The sequence below is a fragment of the Clarias gariepinus genome, chromosome 26, assembly GCF_024256425.1.
Source record: "Clarias gariepinus isolate MV-2021 ecotype Netherlands chromosome 26, CGAR_prim_01v2, whole genome shotgun sequence".
Lineage (NCBI taxonomy): Eukaryota > Metazoa > Chordata > Actinopteri > Siluriformes > Clariidae > Clarias > Clarias gariepinus.
In genome coordinates this window covers 22,017,386-22,039,178 of record NC_071125.1, presented here as the reverse complement: position 1 = coordinate 22,039,178, position 21,793 = coordinate 22,017,386, and the positions used below count along the sequence as shown (strand labels likewise).

General features: G+C 39.9%; 1 protein-coding gene across 2 annotated transcripts; it reads right to left on the bottom strand.

The window, feature by feature from the left end:
• Positions 1-2,414: 2,414 nt before the first annotated feature.
• Positions 2,415-20,661, bottom strand: pan3 (poly(A) specific ribonuclease subunit PAN3). Of its 2 annotated transcripts, XM_053488364.1 has the most exons (18): positions 20,069-20,661; positions 18,172-18,293; positions 15,953-16,025; positions 15,795-15,865; positions 15,035-15,179; positions 14,726-14,955; positions 14,504-14,608; positions 13,684-13,741; positions 13,217-13,378; positions 12,982-13,098; positions 10,427-10,528; positions 9,547-9,712; positions 6,337-6,424; positions 6,059-6,198; positions 5,738-5,867; positions 4,398-4,462; positions 3,156-3,294; positions 2,415-3,038 (listed from the first exon to the last, which is right to left on the bottom strand). In XM_053488364.1, exons 1-18 carry the CDS (start codon positions 20,403-20,405, stop codon positions 2,898-2,900), a joined length of 2,391 nt encoding a protein of 796 aa, XP_053344339.1. In that variant the 5' UTR covers positions 20,406-20,661; the 3' UTR covers positions 2,415-2,897. The 2 variants fall into 2 exon arrangements, 1 of the variants encoding a protein (XP_053344339.1); XR_008356462.1 differs by lacking the exons at positions 2,415-3,038; positions 3,156-3,294 and having other exon boundaries at positions 4,399-4,462; positions 6,039-6,198.
• Between the last annotated feature and the right edge of the window lie 1,132 nt (positions 20,662-21,793).

Sequence of the window (21,793 nt, the reverse complement as noted above, 5' to 3'; positions counted from 1 at the left end):
TGCGTACTGTACGAACTGGAAGATGCTTTGATTTCAGGAAGAGGCGCTAGAAAAAGGAACAAGGAAGTGTGACCACGGAAACGAGAAGTCGAGAGGAAAAGAAGTTCATGTCACGGGCAGCAGAGGGCTCTGAAAATGATAAAGTACTCCTTTAAAGCTCAGACAGACGGTCAGTTCTTAAGAGATTCATGGTTTTCTATTCACAGAGCAGCTAAAACTGTTCGTCTGCTATAAAGTGCACTGACTACAGGTTCTGTAGGGAAGATACATCATATTGAACTGTAGAGCATCACAACGGTCTCAGATCTGTGTTGCCAAAACTAATGCTGGAACAGGTTTATTTATTTACACTAATTTACCTTAGCCTTGCAATAAGCAGTACACTATCTACAGTATGTATACATATTCTTAGGAAGTAATTTAGAAATGTGCAGCGTCTTGTACAAGTGTTCAATCAAAAATCAAAACAATCAGGGTTTTAAATGCCCCAGAACAAATTTCTACAAGACACTATGCATTTTTTAAATAAAATAAAAAAACACTACTGCTTTTTACACTCCATATGTATAAGCTCGTGAATACATTTATTCTCGTCATGTATATTTGTATGCAGAGTATAACTTAAAGCATTTACTGTGGAAAGTAGACTTGTATAGTGTTAATGCCATGCTGTTGAACTGTACTTATTAAACCACTATTATGAGCATCGCATGAAAATACATACAGAAAATATACACTGGAGAACTTTGTAAAGTTTTTTGTATTCTTTATTAAAATACTGTTGTACACACAAATATTGCAAAATGTGAGACAATGAAACAAGTAGGGCATTAAAAGTACTAAGATATTGTGTGTTTGTGTGTGTGTGTGTGTGTGTGTGTGTGTGTGTGTATAAGGGTTAGCACACATTTTTACTGGAGTGTGATCCTGGGGGAACAGGGTCATGATATTCATGATATGAGAATTAGCTGTGTGTTGGCTGGAAGGAATCAAGTGTGTCTTTTGATTTAAAGAAAAAAAAAAAAAAAAAAAAAAGGAGAGGCTTGGCACCAGATTTATAAAAAGAAAAACATGAGTACGAATTTCCAAAACACAGCATCATCCTCAAGTCACGTCAGCTCTGTATAACCTGCTCCACCATCCTAAGCCCTCCATGTTCAGCGTGGCCCCCGAGCCGGACCTGCTCACGTCACGTCGCACTCACGTGTCCACTGTAGCTCGACTCCTGATTGGAAAGCGTCACCAATGACGGATCAAAACACATTCAATCATTGGCTTAATTCGGGTCGAGTCGTCCTGAGAGAATGCCAAAACCCCTCCAAGTGCAAAAACAACCACCGTTATGACCCCGCCCACCCCAAAACAGCCACCTCTTTTTCCTGCTGTTTTGTCAATGGATGATCTGTTTTTTTTTTCCAGTACAATGCCATCACATGATCTTCACATCAGCAACAAAAGACAAAAAAAAAAAAAAAAAAAAACCCTGCTCAACCCTTTCCAGAAGCTTTAACGGGATAATTCAGTGTGAAAGCTCAAACATCCCATCATGCATTACTGCACCGGATGCTGGGTGTAATTAAGAAAGAAAGAAAGAAAAAAAAGAAAAGACAAAAAAAAAAAAATATCACATAAAAGTTATGGTTTCAGTCCAAAAACGATGACAACTAGGCTGGAGATGGCATGATGGCTTATAAGGAACGAGACTGAGGTTAAGAAAGAAAGGAAAAAAAAATAAGAGAGAGTGAGTGTTTGAAGCTGTGAGTGTAATCTAAATGGTTGCTCCACAGAAAAGGGGCAGAAGGAGAGGACATTCCACAGAGGCAGAACTGGTTCCCTTCCTAAATGTGGTCCAGTTCTTTGGTTCCTTTCCAGACCTTAAAAAGCCTTATTGAAAAAAAAAAAAAAAAAGAATTCTCACATTTGTTGAGTCGTTATCACGTTGCAAAAAATGCATCCATGAAAATAACAATTTTAAAAAAATAATGGAGGTTGCATAAAGTCTAATAAAGTCTTACACAGCAACAGGAGAAAGCACCCCTTTGTCAGTGCCATTAAAGTTCCACGGGCAGAGAGAGAACCCAGGCAGTAATGGAGCGACCGGTCTTTGGAAAAGTCCTATCAGCTGGGGGGATGAGGGGGGTGTTAAGGGTGTACGTGTGTGTGTGTGTGTGTGTGTGTGTGTGTGTGTGTGTGTGTGTGTGTGTGTGTGTGTGTGTGTGTGTGTGTAGGAGGGGGTGGGTGGGGGGGGCATGCTTCGACAAGACCATCCCGTCCCACACAACTCAACTTCTTGAGATTTGGCTGCTTTCTCCACCCTTCTATAGGAACAAAGCTTTATCGTCTCTATGCGACAGGAGAGGCAAAAAGTGGTCTGGGTTCTGCACACGAGGCAAGTGGTCCGTCCCGACTCGCAGTGCCTAAACAATTTATTTTGAAACCTAATTCCTTGTCCTTTTCTTCGACAGACACAACCCACGTCGTTTTCTTTAAAAAGGAAAAACTTAAAATTTTTAGTGCATCCTCCAATAGAAAAGAAAAATAAAAACCAAGAAAAATAAAAGCAGGAAATTGTCCTTAATGTTTTTTTTTTTTTTTTTTTTTTTTTAATCAACAATAATGTTGTTGTTCCCCAAGTCTTAAAAAATTAATCACAGCTGTCAATGTTTTCTGAATTCAGCAGCTGTGAGTTTAGGAAAACTAAAAAAATACACTTTAGGAAAAAAAAGAAGGAAAAAAAAAAAGTACAACTTCCTTTTAGGACAGTGTATCTGACTGGAGGTGAGCAACCTGCTGGCTCCGTTCTGGCCGTTAAGATCGTTCGAGCTGCGCCCGTCTTCGTTCACTGTAGTGCAATGTGCTCCGGTTCAGGCAGTCCCACCCCGTGCCTGCGAGGGGCGCTACAGCGAGCCGTTGGCGGCAGCCAGCAGTTCCTGGAAGGTGCTGTCGAAGCAGCGCTTCAGGTCTGAGTAGGTCACCACCAGGACGCTCTTCTCATCCCGAGACACCAGGCTGATCTTCTCAGGCACTCCGGCGTCCAGCTGACGAGCACATGCACAGGGATCATGTAGGACACCGCTCGCAGGAAATCAACAGAAATATCAGGAGGCAAAAAGTAAATCATTTTAAAGAAATAAAGAACATGAACAGATGCTTACTTTATTAAGACAAGACACGATGTGGCTCAGGTCCACCCAGGGCGTGCCTGCCTCAGTCACCTGGTGGAACAGGTGATCTCTGAAGAGCTTCAGCAGGTAGCGATCTCCGGTCTCAGACCATGTGGGATCCTTCTGGAACCTGCAAAATTTTAAACAAAAGGTTTGTTTCCCACAGAATAAAAAAAAATGAAATCCAACAGGGACTTAAATTTTATGGCACTGATTTGTTCTCATCAAATCCAGCGACAAATGGCTGCCTAAAATTTACTGCATGAACATTACACAACCTCGCTAGTGTGAAATGGAAGGAGTGCTGAAATTAGATTTGTTCATTTAGTTTCAATATAGATCCCACAAACATGTATCCATTCAATTGACATTGGCATATTATCACACTAACGAGAAGAAGTGGTTTGATGGATCGGAGCTGATCCGAATGGTACGGTTCGGCATGCACGCGAACCGCAAAATAGTTGTTTAACTGTTGTGATGGAAAAACTTCACTCCCGCTGTATGGTGAGATGTTTACACCCATACCATTAAAAAAAATATATATAATTGAATGCAAACAAATTTTATTTCTGTGCGCTTAAATGCTCTACCAGTTGTCTTGCTGACGAAATCCCCCTGCCCCCAAAGCAGGACTGAAACCTCACCTACGCTCATAAAGCCCAGGCCAAAATAACATCTTGTAACTTATATGCATCATGAAGCCTCATACTGAACATTAATAACCAGGTATTTTAACCCTGGATATTAAGACTATGAGCAAGAGTGCTTTGCTTTAGGTGTACTTTAAGGTCACAAAAGGAAAGCAGAATTACCCTTTTTTTTTTATTAGGCAAAAAAAAAAAGATCTGATCCATTATCAAAAACAGTACGTGATCAGTTTGCACTAATAAGTAAAGTGTACGGACACATGAACAACAGGAAAACACGTGTTACTGTTCTTATTTATTCTTGTTGCGTATTTTCGGACACCTTGAAGGGCACCGCATGACTGTGTAGTCAGTCACACCCCGCTGTACACACTGCAGCCTTCGCAATTCCACTGAATCCATTTTTTTTTATTACCATCATGCTTTAGGTATTTAAAACTGTGCATTCATTGGCTTTTGGGAATTTGGCCTGATGATAGTTTTAGCCCTTGGCCAGGTCATACCAGTACAAGAAAGAGTGTTTGGGCAAGACTGGAATTCTTGCTTTTTTGACCATTCTTCCGAAAAGAGACGCAGGACTTACTCTGGTCGCTCATTGATGGTTCCCAGTTTGGCCAGAAGGCGGAATAAGCGTCCGTTCTGCACCTCCTGTGGAAGAAAAAAGAAACATCAGATTGAGCAGGGGTGCGAGTATCAGGTTGAGGTGTAGAGCTGTAAATTGTTTTCAGGTCTTTGAGTAACATTATATTACACTTAGTACAATATTAAGTGTGATTTAAAAACTAATGTATCTAGAGAGCAATAATATCAACAACTTAGTCACACTTTTTCTGCATTTGGTAGGGATACAACTGGAATTAGTTTTATAGTCGGAGTCATCATTAATCACATTACTAATGAACTATGCTCCATTTCGCCCTCTAATGGAATGTTTAAAAAAACAAAACAAACAAAAAAAAAAAACACCACCACACGTTTCAAGTCAATTATGATCCACAGTACGAGCGCAGGACTCGGGCAACGGCAGCACAGCAGGATTCTGTCTCCAAACATCTGGATGAAACTCTTTTGAGATTTAGCTTAAGCTGACTAACTGGTAAATGAAGACGGTAATCAGTCATGCGTAACTAACCAACGGATTGTGGAGCAGAAATGCAAACGCTTGGATTGTTAGTCATTATTTAAATGCTCAGATGATTATTTATTTTTATATTCAACATTTCTGGATTGTTAAAGCACGGATGCTTCAGCTTGGCTGTGTGTTTTGGGTGTGTGGCTGTGAGGGAACGCGGAAGGAAACTGATATAGTTTTCATATTTATTTTTAGTTTGCTTCAATTATTTATTTATAGGTTTTGAATGACTACAACTAGCTTAACTTGTTAATTAAATTAAAACAATAAACTGACTTATAAACTTAATTAAGGATCAGTTACCACTCACAGCTGATCACTTTTCAGATTCTATAGTTCATTCATCGTTTTTAATGCATAAAATTTTTTTTTTTTTAATGATGACGATGTGAGCGCTAAAGGCGGCTCCGAGTTACACATCAGTTTCTCACTCTCAGTTGTGGCTAGTATAATATACAGCCTCAAAAGTGTATGGTGATCACACCTCCCCTCCCTTCTAAGCTGCACTTTGACCACACACACATTCACACGCTTCCCCAATTCTCTTCACCCCTCTCTTGCAGTTAATAAAACACACAAAATAAAAAAACGCAGCTTGTCTTTTTACAGAGAACCCAAAAGCCCTGTGACAAACATTAAACTAAACAACTCCTCCTTCGGAGCGGAACAGGGAATAAGATCACTGTGGGATAAACCGTACTAAACGATATGCAGTTAAAAAAAACCACCAAACTACAAAATGGGAAACTTCGGGGGATCTAGCGCCTCTTCTGGTCTCATTTTCTTCATACCTTGGCCAGATCCTCTTCAATGACGTCATTTCTCATCTGTGAAGCGTCCAGTTGAGTGTAAAATCTGGCTCCAATCATGGGCATGATGTCATTGACGCTGCGCAGGCGACTCTGCTCTGTAAGCAGGTACCTGGGGCCCAAAAAAAAGAAAAACCCACACACACACTTCACTCAGTGTTCGCACATGTGCACATCCATACACTTATTTCATAGCCATTTAGATCTTTTATGAAATTGCATGTTTGTCCATGGTGAAAGAGTGTGTGTATATGAGTCTGTGTGTGTGGGTGTGTGGAGCTACGTGGTAAAGGGCTTTCGCACAGGATGAGGTTCTTGAGGTCGGATGAGTAGTTGATGGACACGAGCTCCATGGCTTTCTGCAGGTTCTCTCTCTGAATACCAGCCAGAGAGTTACAGGCGAGCGCCAACACCACCTTCCCCAGAGAGATCAGATCCGCCTGCTGTCTCACACACACACCGAGAGAGAGAGAGAGAGAGAGAGAGAGAGAGAGGGTGTGGTTTTATTTAATGAATTTCGTGTTAGTAATTAAAAAAACATAAAAGGTTTCATTGAGCACTGATGCATGCTGGGTTTGTACCTGGTACTGGGGCATGAGTGCCAAGTGGTTGCTCTGACTGTTGTCAAACGTTAAGACATCAAACACTCCTACACAGTTCACCCGTAACCTAGGAAACAAGATAAAGAGGGGGAAAAAATATAACGTAAGCCTACTCAACTAATCTTAAAGGGTTATACAGGGTGTACCGAAAAATGTGACATACTTCCATAGTCTATAATAACAGACAATCCTCACTCAAATGATCTGAAAATTTATGAGATGTGTAAAAAAAGTTTAAAGTTTTCCTTTAAAAAAAAAAAAAAAAAAAAATTTTCCTCCATTGATGATGACAATGTGCTGTTGAACTGGCCACCACGTTCACCTGACTTGACACTTATTTTTATAGGTCAATGTGAAAGGACTGCTCTTTATCCCTCAAATTTAATTTTATTTGCCTACGCCATGTATTTACTCATTCATATTTCAAATGATGTCAAAAGTTTTGAGAAACCGTCTACATATATATTTATTCCTTTTGACTAAATAAGTTTTCCATCATTAGATTTTGTCTATCTAAATTGAAAAAAGATTGGAGCTCCCGAGTGGTGCAACACAAAAGCGTTTACTTAAATCACCTGGAGAGCAAGTTTGAAATCTGATGATGTCATAGCTACATGGAGGCCAGGTCTTCTGATGCAGCTCTCAATCACACTACTTTATGGACAACAGCCCTTAAATAACCTAGAGGTGAGGTGTGAAAAACAAATGATGGTCCCACTAATTGTAAAAGAGGCAGGATGACTGTGCTGGTAGTAGAAGCCATGGTGGTTAAGTGCGCGCTCAATTTTGACTACAGCGTCGCCAGCCAAGCTTCATCACACCTCTCCTCCATACTTCACAGAACCACACATGCAGGAAACATCTGTCTACCCTCTCCATATCTAAAAAGACAAGGTGGTTAGAACCAAAAATCTCAAGTTTGGACACATCGAACCAAAGGATAGTTTTCCACTGATCTAATGTCCATTCCCTGTGTTTCTTGGCCAAAACAAGTCTCTTCTGCTTGTTGTTCTTCCAAAGTAATGGTTTCTTTGCCGCAATTCGCCCATGAAGGCCTGACTCGCACAGGTGGTGCTGTTGAAATATGTCTTGAACTCCGAGAAGCATTTCTCTCATCTTTAATCTGAGGTGCTCTAAACTTGTCCCTTGCAGCAGAGGTAGCTCTTGGTCTTACTTTCCCGGGATGGCCACCATGAGAACCAGTTTCATCATCACGTTTGATGGTTTTGGCGACTGCACTTGACTGACCATTTCTTACAGTAACGATGAACTGTCTCTATTCTTTACTTAAAAGAAAAGTGTTTCTTGCCATAATGTATATTGGTACAGTAGTTGTAGTAGCACTAACAAGGCTATTAACTCTGTAACCACCCTTGCTCTGCATAAGACAACTTATGGACCGATAATGCATAAAATGTCACAAATTAACACTTGACAAAGCACACGTGTGAACTGAAAACCATTCCAGGTGACTACCCGAGGTGGGCCAGGGGTAGCTCAGTGATTAAGGCATTGGACTACAGTTCGGAAGATCCCAGGTTCAAACCCCACAACCACCAAGTTGCCACTGTTGGGCCCTTGAGCAAGGCCCTTAACCCTCAATTGTTCAGATGTATAATGAGGTAAAAATTGTAAGTCGCTCTGGATAAGAGCGTCTGCCAAATGCCCAAATGTAAATGTACCTCGTGACCCTGATGAGAGAATGCCATAAGTGAGCCAAACCGTCAGCAAAGCTAAATGTAGTTATTTTGGACAATCAAAAGTTTAAAACATATTGGATTTTTTTTTTCCACTTTTTTTTTGTGTTCCCTTTAGTGTTGGAAGATGATCACAAGTTTGAATCCTGGGACTGAAAGTGCGAAATAAAGTGTAACGGACTGTACTCCAACAAAAGCACCACATCATCACAAAGAAATCGCAGTTGTCTGTGAACTCATGCATGCAGTATAGCTGTGAAGCACAGGCTGATGAGATGATCTGATAAAATCTTTTGGAATTATGTGGGTTTTTTCCCCCCATTCAGTAGCACTAATGATTATGCAATAAGGTTTTTTTGTTTTTTTACTACTACAGTACTGTTCGAGTGTTCTCAAGAAAGAAATAAGGGAAAAAAAAAAAAAGTGACCAAAACCCTGAATATCTGAATTAAAGACTTACAAGAAGCTTAGAATAAAAAAAAAAAAGGAAACAGGATTATAGAAAACTGAAAAAACACTGGCAACGTTGTAATCAGCCAAAACATTTACCTTCATGTCTTTTTTTTAACAATGCATGGTCATTTTATTCACTTATAAATGTATATCAAGTTAAATAACCTATATAAAAGTGTGCTTGCATTTCATGCGTGTTTAATTGCAGTTACACCTGAACTACATAAAGGTGTTAATCATTCAGCGTGGTATTTCAGGAACAGAAAACAAACCCGAAATAAAACTTCTGCATTCACTTCATACCCAAACTAACACGTCTCAATCAAAGTGCTTTCTTCTGTTAATCGGGTGCATGAGGTTGTGGCAAGAGTGTGTGCATGCCAATACAAGAGTATGTGTGTGTGTGTGTGTGTCCGGCAGACAAAGACCACAGTTTAACAGGAGAAAACACCCGAGCGTCAGTGCTGAAGTCGCAGTGCGTCAACTAAAAACAGGCACGGTTTAAAAAAATAAATAAAAAAATTTTCAACCACACACAACAGCTTTTCTAGTGACGTCTTTGAGACTGGAAACATCTGGAGTATTCTGCGGTTCTGAGATGTTTTCTACTTAATCACTGCAGATGCTGTGTTAAAATTAGGACTGAAACTATTGGACTTTTTTTTTTTATCAAATACTAGCTACAATCTGAATATATATCCTAATTTAATTTAATATAAATAAACAGCTCGATTGTGTCATTTATTCCTGTGTAGTTGTTAAAAGACATTTTATTTGATAGACAGCTCGAGACTTATTTGGATCCAGACTTATCCAGTGTGAAACTGAAGAATCAAATACCAAATGTTTTTCTCTAAAATAGAGCGAGCATTTCTATTGTTATAATTATTTATTTCATTAATCAGACTAAAGAAAAAAAAGGAATAAATTTTAATACTAATTGAAGCCTTAAATGTAACCTGTGTTAAAGTGATGCAGATGGTTACTGGTTAAATGCGTGTGTGTGTGTGTGTGTGTTTGAGTATGTGCGAGTGTGTACCGAGTTTTTCCAGTGATGAGGATCTTGCTGGGGTCCATGACCCTGCAGGCCAGGCCGGCGGTGTGGATGGTGCGCAGGGCCGAGCTTAGCTGCACGATGTAGGCCCAGATCAGAGACTCGGGCAGCAGACCGGCATGCTGCCGAGGAGGAGGAGGCTCATGTGGACCTAGAGGAACAAACACACTCTTTAATAGATGAGCACTGCACCAGGGTGTACACTTTGGCTGCACACAGATGATGGGGGGGAACATAACTTGTGAAAAGATATTACAGAATATACCAACTTGATCCTGTACAAAAGATATTAAAAAGCTAAATGGGTATTGGAACAGATCACATGACGAGTTCAGTTAAACAGCGTGCAGAAACTGAGGAGTTCTGCTTCCTCCATCCGTCTTTCTGTTGCAGGTACCGGACCCCACCTGGCACAGAACGGTTTCAACCACCATTTCCTCTTTCCCCTCTTTACTTAACACACACACACACACACACACACACACACACACACACACACACACACACACACACACACACACACACACACACACCCTTGCAGGCGTGCTCAGAAAACGTTTGTATTCAAAGTGTGTCCTCACAAACATAAGAACAAACACAGTTCTCAGACAACAAAGACATCCGCAGTCTCTCGTTCATGCTCAGACCCTCAAGCTGCTTATAGGAGGAATTTAAAAATCATACATGTCAGGTTCATTATCTGTACAACTAAAGGCAAAAAAAACAAACAAACAAAAAAGAAAACACTATCTAGGTGTCTTTGCTAAACTAAAGCTAAACGAATTTATTTAATAAGCAACGTGTGAGTTACTTGAGGTGGTCAACAGACATGTTCTTCATTTCTGGGTGTGGAACAAAAACTCACCCCACTTCCTCTTGGTAAAATAAGAGTCAGCTGTCGGGTCGTTGAAGTGCCTGCTGTACATGGTCTCAGCCCCGGCGTGGAAGTCGTACGAGAACACCAACGCTGGGGAGGCGAGAAAAAACAGAAGAAACTCAGCACCACTTTTTACTTTTTCCATAGCAAGAATTGAAGCTAGAACAGCAGAAACACTTTCTTATCACCAAGTCTTCACCGGTGCTGGAGCTGGTAGTTGTTTAGTGTCAGCAAATTGACCCACACGGACAGCAGTAAAAAAAAAAAAAAAAAAGTAACACTGGGTTTTCAAAAGTATACTTAAGCGTTAGAAGATCACAAGTTTGAATCCTGAGACTGTAAGTGAAAAGTGTAACAGACTGCACTCTCTGGACGAGAGAAAGCGCCGCAGCATCACTAAGCAATCACAGTTGTCTGTTAACTCGGGTATGCAGTGAAGCTGTGAATGACAAACTGTTGATACGGTTCGATTAAGTTTCTGACCATGGTGATCAACAACTCAATTTAATTGCACTACTGATTACTGTTTACGAATTTTTTTTCTTTTACAATAATTACTGAATGAATGTTCTTAAGCTATATTTTCTTAAAGTATTACTGAAAAAAAACCTTGATAGTATCTAACAGGCAATTGCATAATGCTGAGTACCTTGCATTGTTGATCGTTATAGTGGAACCTTGGATTACGAGCATAATTTGTGCTCATATTTCAAAACATTCGTAAACCAAATCGAATTTTTCCATGAGCTATAATGGAAACTCAAATTATTCTTTCCACAGCCCTAAAAATGAAAAGAATTAACACAAAATACCTTAAAAAAAAAAAAAAAAAAAAAAAAATCCAGACAGATAAGTGTTTCCGTTTGTGCGCGCAGGCACTTGTGTCTGAGAGGGTGTATATGAAGTTAAAGTAAGGAGCTCCCCCCCCTACTCGTCACACGCGCAAGAACAACGGAATCACAGCAGTAAAGTAAAAAAATATATAAAAAAATTAACCTTGCAGACGAAGGCGAAAATAGGAGGGGTCTTTGTGTGTGTGGCACAGTGTCCAATGACACACACGCACACACAGACACAAAGAGCAAGCTGATACAGAGAGAGAAAACGGATCTTTAACCTCTCTAATGAGAGGTTACACTTTTGCTTTATACGCACATGCATACAGACACAAAATAAAATGTAAAATGTTTTACGCGCACACACACGTGGTCAAAGATTATAGTAAACAGTACATGCGTGAACGAATGTTGATTATACCAGTACGCAACCTAAGACCCAGCAGGGGAGACGATTACCCACAAATCCGCAACGCAAGAGAGAAAAAAACCGTTGGCTCAGTTGTGATCACGTGACGCTCAGCGGCAAAACAAGAAACGCATGCATGATACTCGGTACTCGTAAACCAAGACTTGTTCATTTTCCAAGTCAAAATGTATTAAAAATCTTTACTCGTCTTGCGGAACACTCGCAAACCGTGTTACTCGCAATCCAAGGTTTCATGTATCCTTGTAATCCAAGGTTTTCATATGTCAGTCATGTGTCTCACAAAGGAATATTTTTTTTTCTGCTAATCTTCTGCTCTGCACTCCAATCCAGTAGGTGGCAGTAACGCACCAACCACTCAAACTCAAAAGATGACATTATTGCAAGTATTTTGTGGAGGATGCAAAAAATTTTTATTATTCTAAACAGACTGTGGTATTTTTTTTTAAAATGATTAATTTTAGACGTTATGAAAAATATAATTTTAAATGTGTCAATCATTTAGAAGGTTTAACAAACAAAAGATCAATTATACCACATAATCAGTTGAATCTCACAGCTGCTGTATCTGTAAACGCTTTGCTTAATGTAACAAAAAAAAAAGCAAAAAAAAAAAAACGCAGTGCCCGTATTTTTCTTAAAGGAAACAGTTCCTGGTTAGAACGTACTCTAGGAACTGAACTAGGGATTAAAACAATTGGATAATGTGCAATAAAAAAAAGCAAACTATTGCAACACTAAAGATCAGTACAAAATAAAACCGAAAGGTTATAATACAAGTCAGATCAGCAGCCGCAAACACATTATGCCTGTTATGATGACACATTCAGCTGTGTGTGTGTGTGAGAAGCTGTTCATAAGACAACCACGATGCCAGTACCCATGTCTTTAGGAAATATATTCATGTTCTTGATACAACATTTCTATTGTAACTACTGTCACGTAAAGAAGAAATCTGAACTGCCTGTGGCAGCAGTGGAGGCAGGGACCTTCCTTTCAAGCACCATCTACTGGTTCTGGATCAGCAATATTTGAATCGGATAAGGAGATGGATGATTAAAACAGGACCTGATTGGATGTCATGTCTCACGTTTCTGAAAAAACTATATGAAAAGCATCACAAAGCTCATTCTGACTAAAACAGAGAGAGCGTTTTACGTGATGCCTGTTCTAACCATGATTCTTGTGCTGCAGTACTTTCGAGAAACTCGACCCGGATCAATTAGGAACTCCGGCTCCAGCACCCTGACGGTGAAAAACGAGTTACCAAGCATCCTTACAGTGATCTCCGAAAGCCTTGGTGGTGAAGACTTCTCGCAGTGTGACGGCGTTGGAGTGCTGGATCTTCTTCCACATGTCGACCAGCATCATGCACTTGGTGTTCACCAGCCTGAAGCCTGCACAGACGCATTTGCACATGCTAGTATGGGACATGCTGTATGTGAAATCATGCATGTCAAAATCAAACTAATATGGTTTTGATCACTGGTCTGTGGTTTGTATCGTGTCTCGCACCATGTATCCTCCTGAGACAGTAAGGAAGGTCATCTTTGCTGTTCACCGCCTTATAACAGGAAGTGATGTAACTGAATTTGCTGGTTTTCTGTAGGCGGTTAGGAGGCAGAAGAGGCTCCAGGGGAAAGAGGCTGTGGTAGCTGTCCACCTCAGATGGGACTCCTAAATAAAAATAATAATAATTAATTAAAAAAAAAAAAAAAAAAAAGGCTGAAGCAGATATTTCTTTCAATTACACACACACACAGAGAAAATATACATTATTATTATTATTTTAGTTAGCCAGTTATGAAGGATTCTACATAAATTCAATCTGACGAGCCAGACAAAGGAAGTGGTTGCATTAAGACACCAAGTAAATCCAGACTGGCCACAGACATTTCAGACAGCCCTATAAACCACAGAGATGAAGATTATTCAACACTCATAACATGAGCACCACAAGCACACCCTCACACCATCCTTACCTGGGTTCTCAGACTGATCGATTTGGGCCATCGTTATCAAATGCCTGTTAATCAACTCCTGAGGAATTAGAGGAAGTACAAGTTAGGATTTGAACACTGGGTCGATTTCCAAAGGTTTAGATCATCAAATATAATGTCATTAACATGATGAACAATTAAACCACGGCGGTGTCAACATACACAGTGGCTCCCTCTGATAAACAATAACAAAAACAAAAACATTCTATGAGGGGTGTTCGAGTCAAGCCGGGATTTGAGAGAATTTCTTGTAAATGAAGTCATTTCTAGAAGACTTCAAAAGCACAGTACGGTGATGAGGCTCTTTAGAACATTAGAACGGTGTAAACATTTATATAAATATGAACCCGGCCGCGGATCATATGCCTGATCCTTGAAAATCGACAGATAACTTTTTGCATGTGTTTGTGGGAAGTGTACACACGATTATTCACCAACACCTCTTGTACATTACAGGAACTCAGCTGGAATTATCGCCACATCTCCCGCACAGTCCTGATCTCGCTCCAAAGCATTACCACATGTTCATGCCATTAAAGGAGTTATGATCATAGTTCTACCTTGATGGTATCCAAGCATTAGTGAAAACACTGGGATAAGTGCATTAGTAAAGCAGGAGATTATAGAGAGAAATAAAGGGAGTTTTTACCGTCATAACTGTGTTCTATTATTCTGCACAATCGTGTTTATCCCAGTTTGACTTGCACACCCCCCGTATTAAACAAGCTAGTCATATTCATGGAAAGGAACAGAAAACACCCAGATGGATGTCAAGAAGACGTGATACAAAAGAAGTGCATACCTGTCTGAGCTCATCAGCCATAAAGAAGGATGGAGCGTTAGCTTTGGGCTGCATGTACGCCACATGAGGTGCAGTTTGTGGGTAGATATGGTATGTTGGAAACACCTAGAATGAAATGTATTTATATGTCATTTGAGGTCATGAAGGAAAAAAAAAAAGAAAAAAAAAAAAAGACTAATCATAAACCATAAAGAGATTGTGAGAGAAAACTTTGGGTTGTACCATTCCAGCCATGGGAGCAGGCGTGTTATCGGTGTAGAAGTAGGTGGTTCCACCTACAGTCTCCTTTTGGATGATGTGGGCGGCGCCTCCCGGGTCAGACGCCGTTGTGGGCACCATGTAATTGGGTGGGTTGGGGTTAGGGGTGTGGCTACGGCGCCGGGGGGCGGGTGACGTATGGGGAGTGATTTTGGGCGAGTGCAGAGGAGACGACCCAGCAGACAAAGACATACCTGCGGAAGAGGAGCGTTAAGGATGGCTGTCTATAAATAACGTAAATGAGAAATGAACCGACAGAGAACAAATATTCACCAGGTGCGAGTCCCGCTGCGGCGGAGCCGCTCAGCCCGGGATGGGGGAAGAGAGGCGAGGGAAACGTCGGTACGGCCGCCTGAGACATGGTAGACATGCGTGGTGCTCCTTTAGGGATGAACTCTGTGGCAGCAGGATTAGGAGCCTGTGTTAGAGGGGGAAAAGAAAAAAAAAAGTTATTACAATATCACACAGAAAGTATCATGGGTTCACACTGTACCCTTTAAAATTATATTTAAACATTTGTTGTGTCCATGACGCAGGTTCCTGTTCTCACTTAGGTTACAGCAGCTATAAACAAACAGCCATCTATTTATCAGTTTCTCTTTTTCCGCTCCCTTCGTCAACTAAATACGGCTCCGTCCTGAAGACGGTGAAAAACATCCTGACACTGGAGACTCCTTTCCTAAATGTTAACTGAATGTTTCATTGATAGAAGTAGTAGTGAAGTCTTAAAGTGTAATGTTGTTCACAATAAATCCATGAAAAAGTTTTTTTTTTTTTTTTTTAAAGCTTAAAAGTATTTCATGAGTCAGAATTGTATTCTAAGTAAAAGGCATACACACATCTAGGAAATAACTTTCCCAAACAGTACTTTCAACAGCTGATCTATAAGTATGATGTGTCCTCCCTTTTAACGCCTACCTTAGATGCAGTTTGAATGCGTGTTCTTGCTAGATTGCGTTGCCTATTTAAACTAAGACTTTAAACTCAAGTTACACAACTATAAACATCAGTAATGCGAAAAAAGAAAACCTACCTTTCTCCTCTGTGTTATGCTTAAAGCACCAAAATCACTAAACAGGGAGGAAGTGGGAGAACTGACAGGATCTGTGCAAAGAAAGCACACAGTAAGGGAGGTTTCAAAGCCAATGAACAGTCATACAGCGCAACAGCAAACAGCAGATTGTGGCTCACCATGAGCACTGTGGCTGAAATTCTTGGCACCGTCATTAAGGAGACTTGGGGAGCTGCTGCTGCTGGTCATCCTCTAAAACACACGAACACACACACACACACACACACACACACAATTAATAAGCATCGGTCTGATGTCCGAGTGTTCGTACGGACAAGCGCTGGAGTTTGACATTCATTTTGGAAAACTTTTAATTAACTGTAAATTCACTGCATATTATAATTGCTTAAGAATTTAAATGACAATGTTGTACAGGATGTTTTAACCTCGCTACACATTTCTCAGTACCAAGTGTCTACTACAGTAGGATTAATGTCAGGAGAATAAACACTGTGTGTCATGCTGTTATAAGAAATGAATCTACAGAGTTGTGTGATGAATCTGAAACGATAAGGATTTTTCAAAAATTAACACCCTGAAGTGTTCCATACTGTATTATTTATTATATTCCGTAAAATACTGGTGTAAGAATCTTGTATTCAAAGCTGCTGATTTGCGCCTTAACACCATTAACGATAAATTTATGTTGATAAACTTTATTTTTTATTAATGCTTTAAAAAGAATTCAGCAGAAAAATGACTGAATTGCAGTTTCTTTGAAATGCCTGATAAAGGTTTGTGCATGTGTGTATTTCCCTTTTTGCAAACAGCTGAACATGATGATGATGATGATGGTGTTGCCATGATAAAATGCAGCGAAAACACTGAAAAAGCACCAAACAAGCTGTAACAATGCCTTACTGGTAAAATGGGGCGTTTGTTTCGGTAACACTTCCCGCTAATTATTCTTTTTTTTAGATTATTCTTAGTCCAGCTCTGAAATGATGCCCATGGTAACTATAATCTGCTTATAAAGCAGATAAAAAGCTTAGACATGGAATATTTCACCAAAACAACAAGGGGTAAGGGAATCTATATATATATATATATATTTTTTTTTTTTTTTATTCAGCACACCCATAATCTTCTAAAATCTAACTATTAAATAGTTTATAACGATGCTGAGTAAGGGCTTTACAGGCAGGCATTATGACTCAACAGGTTACAGTAAAACTGAGAGCAGCTGTGTTTCAGGCATGGGAAAATCCTGTGGATGTCACCGACACGCAATTCTGGCATAATGGTTAAAAAAATTAACAGAAACAAAGTAGTGTTTTTTTTTTTTTTACTTTATACACACTTTATCAATAGCTTGTGTGGTCACGCCGAGTACCCCTACCTTCCTTTTTTTATTTTTATATCTCTATTTATTAAACACTTTTTATAAAACTTGTTGAAACACACACCGGAAGATGGAAAAATTAATTTTAAAAAGGATGATCATTGTACAAGTTGGTAAAACAAAGACAGCAATGCCAACCAATCTGGACTCAAGGTTTCCCTGCAGAACATTTCCCAAACTATCACACTGCCTCCTCCGGTTTGACTTCCTCCCATAATGACATCTCTAAACATACATTGCAGGTAACTGGTGACACACGCACGTGCACCCACACCTTAGGATCTACATGACTTAAAAAGATTGCTTGATTTACCAGAGCAGTCCATCTTCCACTCCATGGTCCAGTTCTAATGCCTATTGTAAGAGTTTTCAATGCTGTACAGGAGTCAGCATGGGCACTGTGTTTTGTCTACAGCTACTGAGCCCCATAGACATGAAGCTGCAATGCACTGTGTGTTCTAACTCTTTTCGATCAGACACAGGATTGACTTTTACAGTAATTTGTGCTACAGTAACTCCTGTGTGGGATCAGGCCAGACAACCTAGTCTTCACTCTGTACAAACATCAGTGACCCTTGGGTGCCCATGGTCATGATGTTGGATCACTGGTTGCCCTTTGTTAGACCCACCCCCTTTTTTTAAATACTAACCACTTCACACTTAGAAGACCAGTGTGGAGATGCGCGGGGGAAGTTTTTCCCTTGTCAGTGTTTGGACATTTTTACTGTTTCCAACACATTGATTTGGGAACTGCTCCAACACTACCCTTACTACAGATCTCAGATAAAAAATAAAAAAAATAAAAAAATAAATATATATATATATATAAAATAATAAAAAAAATTATATATATATATATATATATATATATATATATATATATATATATATTAAATGGAGAAAAAGTCAAATGATGTTGCCACAGCTTTACAAGTTGACACATAACATTTAAGTGAGTACATCGTGGCCATATGTACGATCAGGCCATATACACACCTGCATCATTGAGTATTTGGACTCTGCTGGGCTTCCAAAGCCATTGACTCCAATAAAGCTGCTGCTGAAATAGGAGTTGGTCAGATTCGCATCGCTGAGCGCCACACTGTCCATCCCTGTCACTGAAACGAGACACACAAAAGCACTTAAAAAGAGAAAAACGCTTAACTGATTGTGATGTTTCCTGTAAGAGACTGCCTGCTCAGGCCATTTTTTAAAAAAAATATCAGATTTATCCTTGGTCACATTTTGCACAGGATGCAAAAGCATCTTTTACATCAGCAGTCTGAAAAGGTGGAATATTCTGTTTTTATAAAACAATAAAAATAAAAGTTGTGTCATGCAAAAAATCTGGGAAAAGTTTATTCTTATTGTTTAATTTGAGTCAAATAATATATTATAAAGAACTCTGATGTCATAGTCAAATCTTTAAAATCTTGTGTGTGCGCTGTGTGTGCATATATAAGAATCTATAAAAACGGAATGCTGTTTTCTTGTGGCAATGTTTGTACAGCATACTATGAGTGAGTCACAGGCATTCCTGAAAGAAAAATAAATAAGTAAATATAATAAAGGCTAAGTTCAAAGGTACTGAAACCCACTGATCAGATTGCAAAGTGTTTACAGCGAGGGCGCACACGACAAGCAAATCTTATTTTAAGGCAAATTGTGCTTCACGGTCAATAGAAAACCTAAAGCATCCAAAAAAACTACACTAAAATACAGTTATGTAAATTTTCTGTGCACAGTAGGCAGTAAGAACACAGAAAACACTAGTGTTAATATGTACAAAATGCAGAAATTATGCTTTTATAGTATAAAAAAGCGTAAAAAACTTTTATAGAAAATTCTAAAAATGATGATTAAAAATAATGCAGAAAAGTCTGTTTCTCCTTCCTTCATAAAACAACACACTGTAAGGATGCTCTCAAGTTCCATATGACACTAACTTTGAAGTTAATAAAATGCGAGTAAAATGATGGTTTGTCATTCAACCATGGCTGGATGATGGTTTAGTCCTGGATATCAGAATTTATTTTTTTATTGTAAGGAAAAATATACATAGAACAGTCTTACTGTACTTTTCTACAGTATAAACAGAACGAGTTGTTACTGGTCTTAGAAATGAGAAGCAACAGCTCGAAGGTAAACCTGCCAAACGATTGTTCAGCCAATCAGCGCCCTGTTTTCATATGACGTCACAGGTTTGGTCAACTGACGCGCTAAGCTTTTGCAGTCATTCTTAAACACAAAACATCTCCAGGTACTCGAAATAACCACATAATTACACTGATTACTGGATGTTTTTTTTTTTTTTTTTTAAATAAAAAAGCGACACGATTTGACACCCTTTAGGAACTATTTGTTAATAAAAGGCTCTTTGGTGGTTATAGCGTTAAACACACACACAAAGCTTCTGCAGCTGATGTTGTAAGAGTCCTGACACTTTGTTCGATTGCGCGGTAAAATAGTAATGAAGTGTAACTGGATTGTGACCTAAACTTTAAAAACAATGTACAGAAATATTCGAGCTGGTGTATTGATTATCATATTTGCATTAAAATGCGACGGTGCAGTTTGATTGAAAACAATGACAGGTCGTGCAGTTTGAGTTCGCGCGCGTGCGTGCGTGTGTGTGTGTGTACATACATATAGAGTTGTGTTTTTTATTATTATTAATATTATTATTATTATTATTGTACACATGACTGCAGAGCGTGTTGAATGCACACCGCAGTGATTTGGTTCACTCCTGTGAGGATTTTGTGACTAGGCCTCGTTGAATCCCCGGCCTCGATTAGTACAGCAGCCCCGGTGAGCGGTGTCAGGTCTCGACACTACAGAAGGGCGCGCTGTTAGGCCTCACTCAGTATGTGTGCTTAATACTCAAACTTACTGCTCAACAACTGGCCGTCCAGAGCTGCTCCTGCAGGCCCGAGAGCATCAGTCTTTTTGGGGACACCCGCTGGGGCTCCGCTCGGGCACGGCGGATAGCCCGCTACTGCCGCCGCCGCCGCCGCGCTCACTGCCCCGCCGGGGAGAGCTAAAGTCACCGGGCTGCCGCCGCTTCCTCCTCCGTGCACAGCCGCGGACGGGTCCTCGTGCAGGAACTGGCAGTCGTCGCCATAAAAGCAAGTCTTGTCTTTCGCGTAATAGCGGCAGAACTTCACCTTGACGCCCGGTATTACGACACCGCCGAGCGGAGCAGCCGAGACCGGGAGTCCGCTATTCATGGCACCGCTGATGAACCCGCCGCCGCCGCCGGAAGAAGCTCAAACATAAGGAGACCCAAAACACTTTAATCCCTGCCAAACGCGTGAAAAACACACAAGAACAATCAACCATATGATCCAGAGCGAACCGTCAGACCGCCATGGCGCTTCAGAAATGATCAGTATTCGCGTTTAAATTGTTTTAAAAAGGGGGGAAAAGTAAAAGAAATAAAGCGACTCGGCGCTGTGGTTCGGCTCGGAGAGCGCTGTTGTTGTTTTCGAGCTCCGCTCAGCTAAAGCAGCAGCCAGCGCCGCAGTGCATTGTGGGTAGCGCTGCAATTAGTGCCAGGGCTCAGTAGGGCTTCAATTAAAGAGCAAACAAATAAACAAACAAGCGTATTTTCCATAAGCACTGGCATATAAACGTGCAAGCCCCATTACGAAATGCTCAACAGATATATATATATATATATATATATATAGAGAGAGAGAGTATTTATAGAAGGATGTATGTCCACATGAATGCATGCACTAGTTAATTAATGCAAGTCTACAAACAGGCCCTGAACATTGGCTTAACCTGTTTACTGAACATGAAAAAAAATATTTCTATATATTATTTCTAAATAATTTTAACGTAAGAAAATAATTTCACATTTAATTTGTACTGAGAAAATCTTAAACCTGAGACCATGTTGTTGAACTGTATTCATTCTGTACTAACAAAGTTGTAAGAAGAATTAAATCTAATCACATTCTTGAGGTTTCAGCTCATATTTTGACAGCTATAATATATACAGTATACATATACTATATAGAGAATATAAAACAGAAGTTCTGTTTGGCCTGCTCCCAGTGGCCTGTAGACAGCATCATCATCAAGTTTTACATCAAACTGTGAGGTCATAATACACTACTCACAATAAGTTTGGGATATTGTTATTAACATGAGTGCTTTTCATATTTGCTCTGAATTTGAATGAAATAAGTAAAATTTTCCTTTGATATTACTAATAATGTATGAGAAGAAACATAATTTTCATTAGTTAAATATTTATGACCCCAATAATTTAGACAATAAATTGTTCTGCCAGGTCACGTCGGGGTGGGGTACGATCGTCCAGTCTCTGCTTCAACTGGTCCCAGACGTGCTCTATGGGGTTCAGGTCAGGGGGCATTGATGGTCATACCATATGAGGCACTCCAACTTTCTGAAGTTGAGCTGTGACTTTTCTGCCACGATGTGGTGGAGCATTATCATCCATGAACAGAAAGTTGGGGGTGTGCTGGCGGATTTGGTCAGTTGCAAATGGTTTGTCTGGAAACCCTAGTACCCCTCGCATCTCGTAAACGAGCCTGCAGCTGTGTGGCAGTTGCATAACGATGTCTGAGTGCATAGGTCCTTAGTC

Excerpts from the sequence above, each read along its gene's own strand:
- pan3 (XM_053488364.1), bottom strand. The coding sequence starts at position 20,405 with ATGAATAGCGGACTCCCGGTCTCGGCTGCTCCGCTCGGCGGTGTCGTA. Across the intron at positions 6,425-9,546 it reads CTCATCACTGGAAAAACTCG|GTTACGGGTGAACTGTGTAG; the intron begins GTACACACTCGC and ends CTTGTTTCCTAG. Across the intron at positions 5,868-6,058 it reads GACCTCAAGAACCTCATCCT|GTACCTGCTTACAGAGCAGA; the intron begins GTGCGAAAGCCC and ends TTTGGGCCCCAG.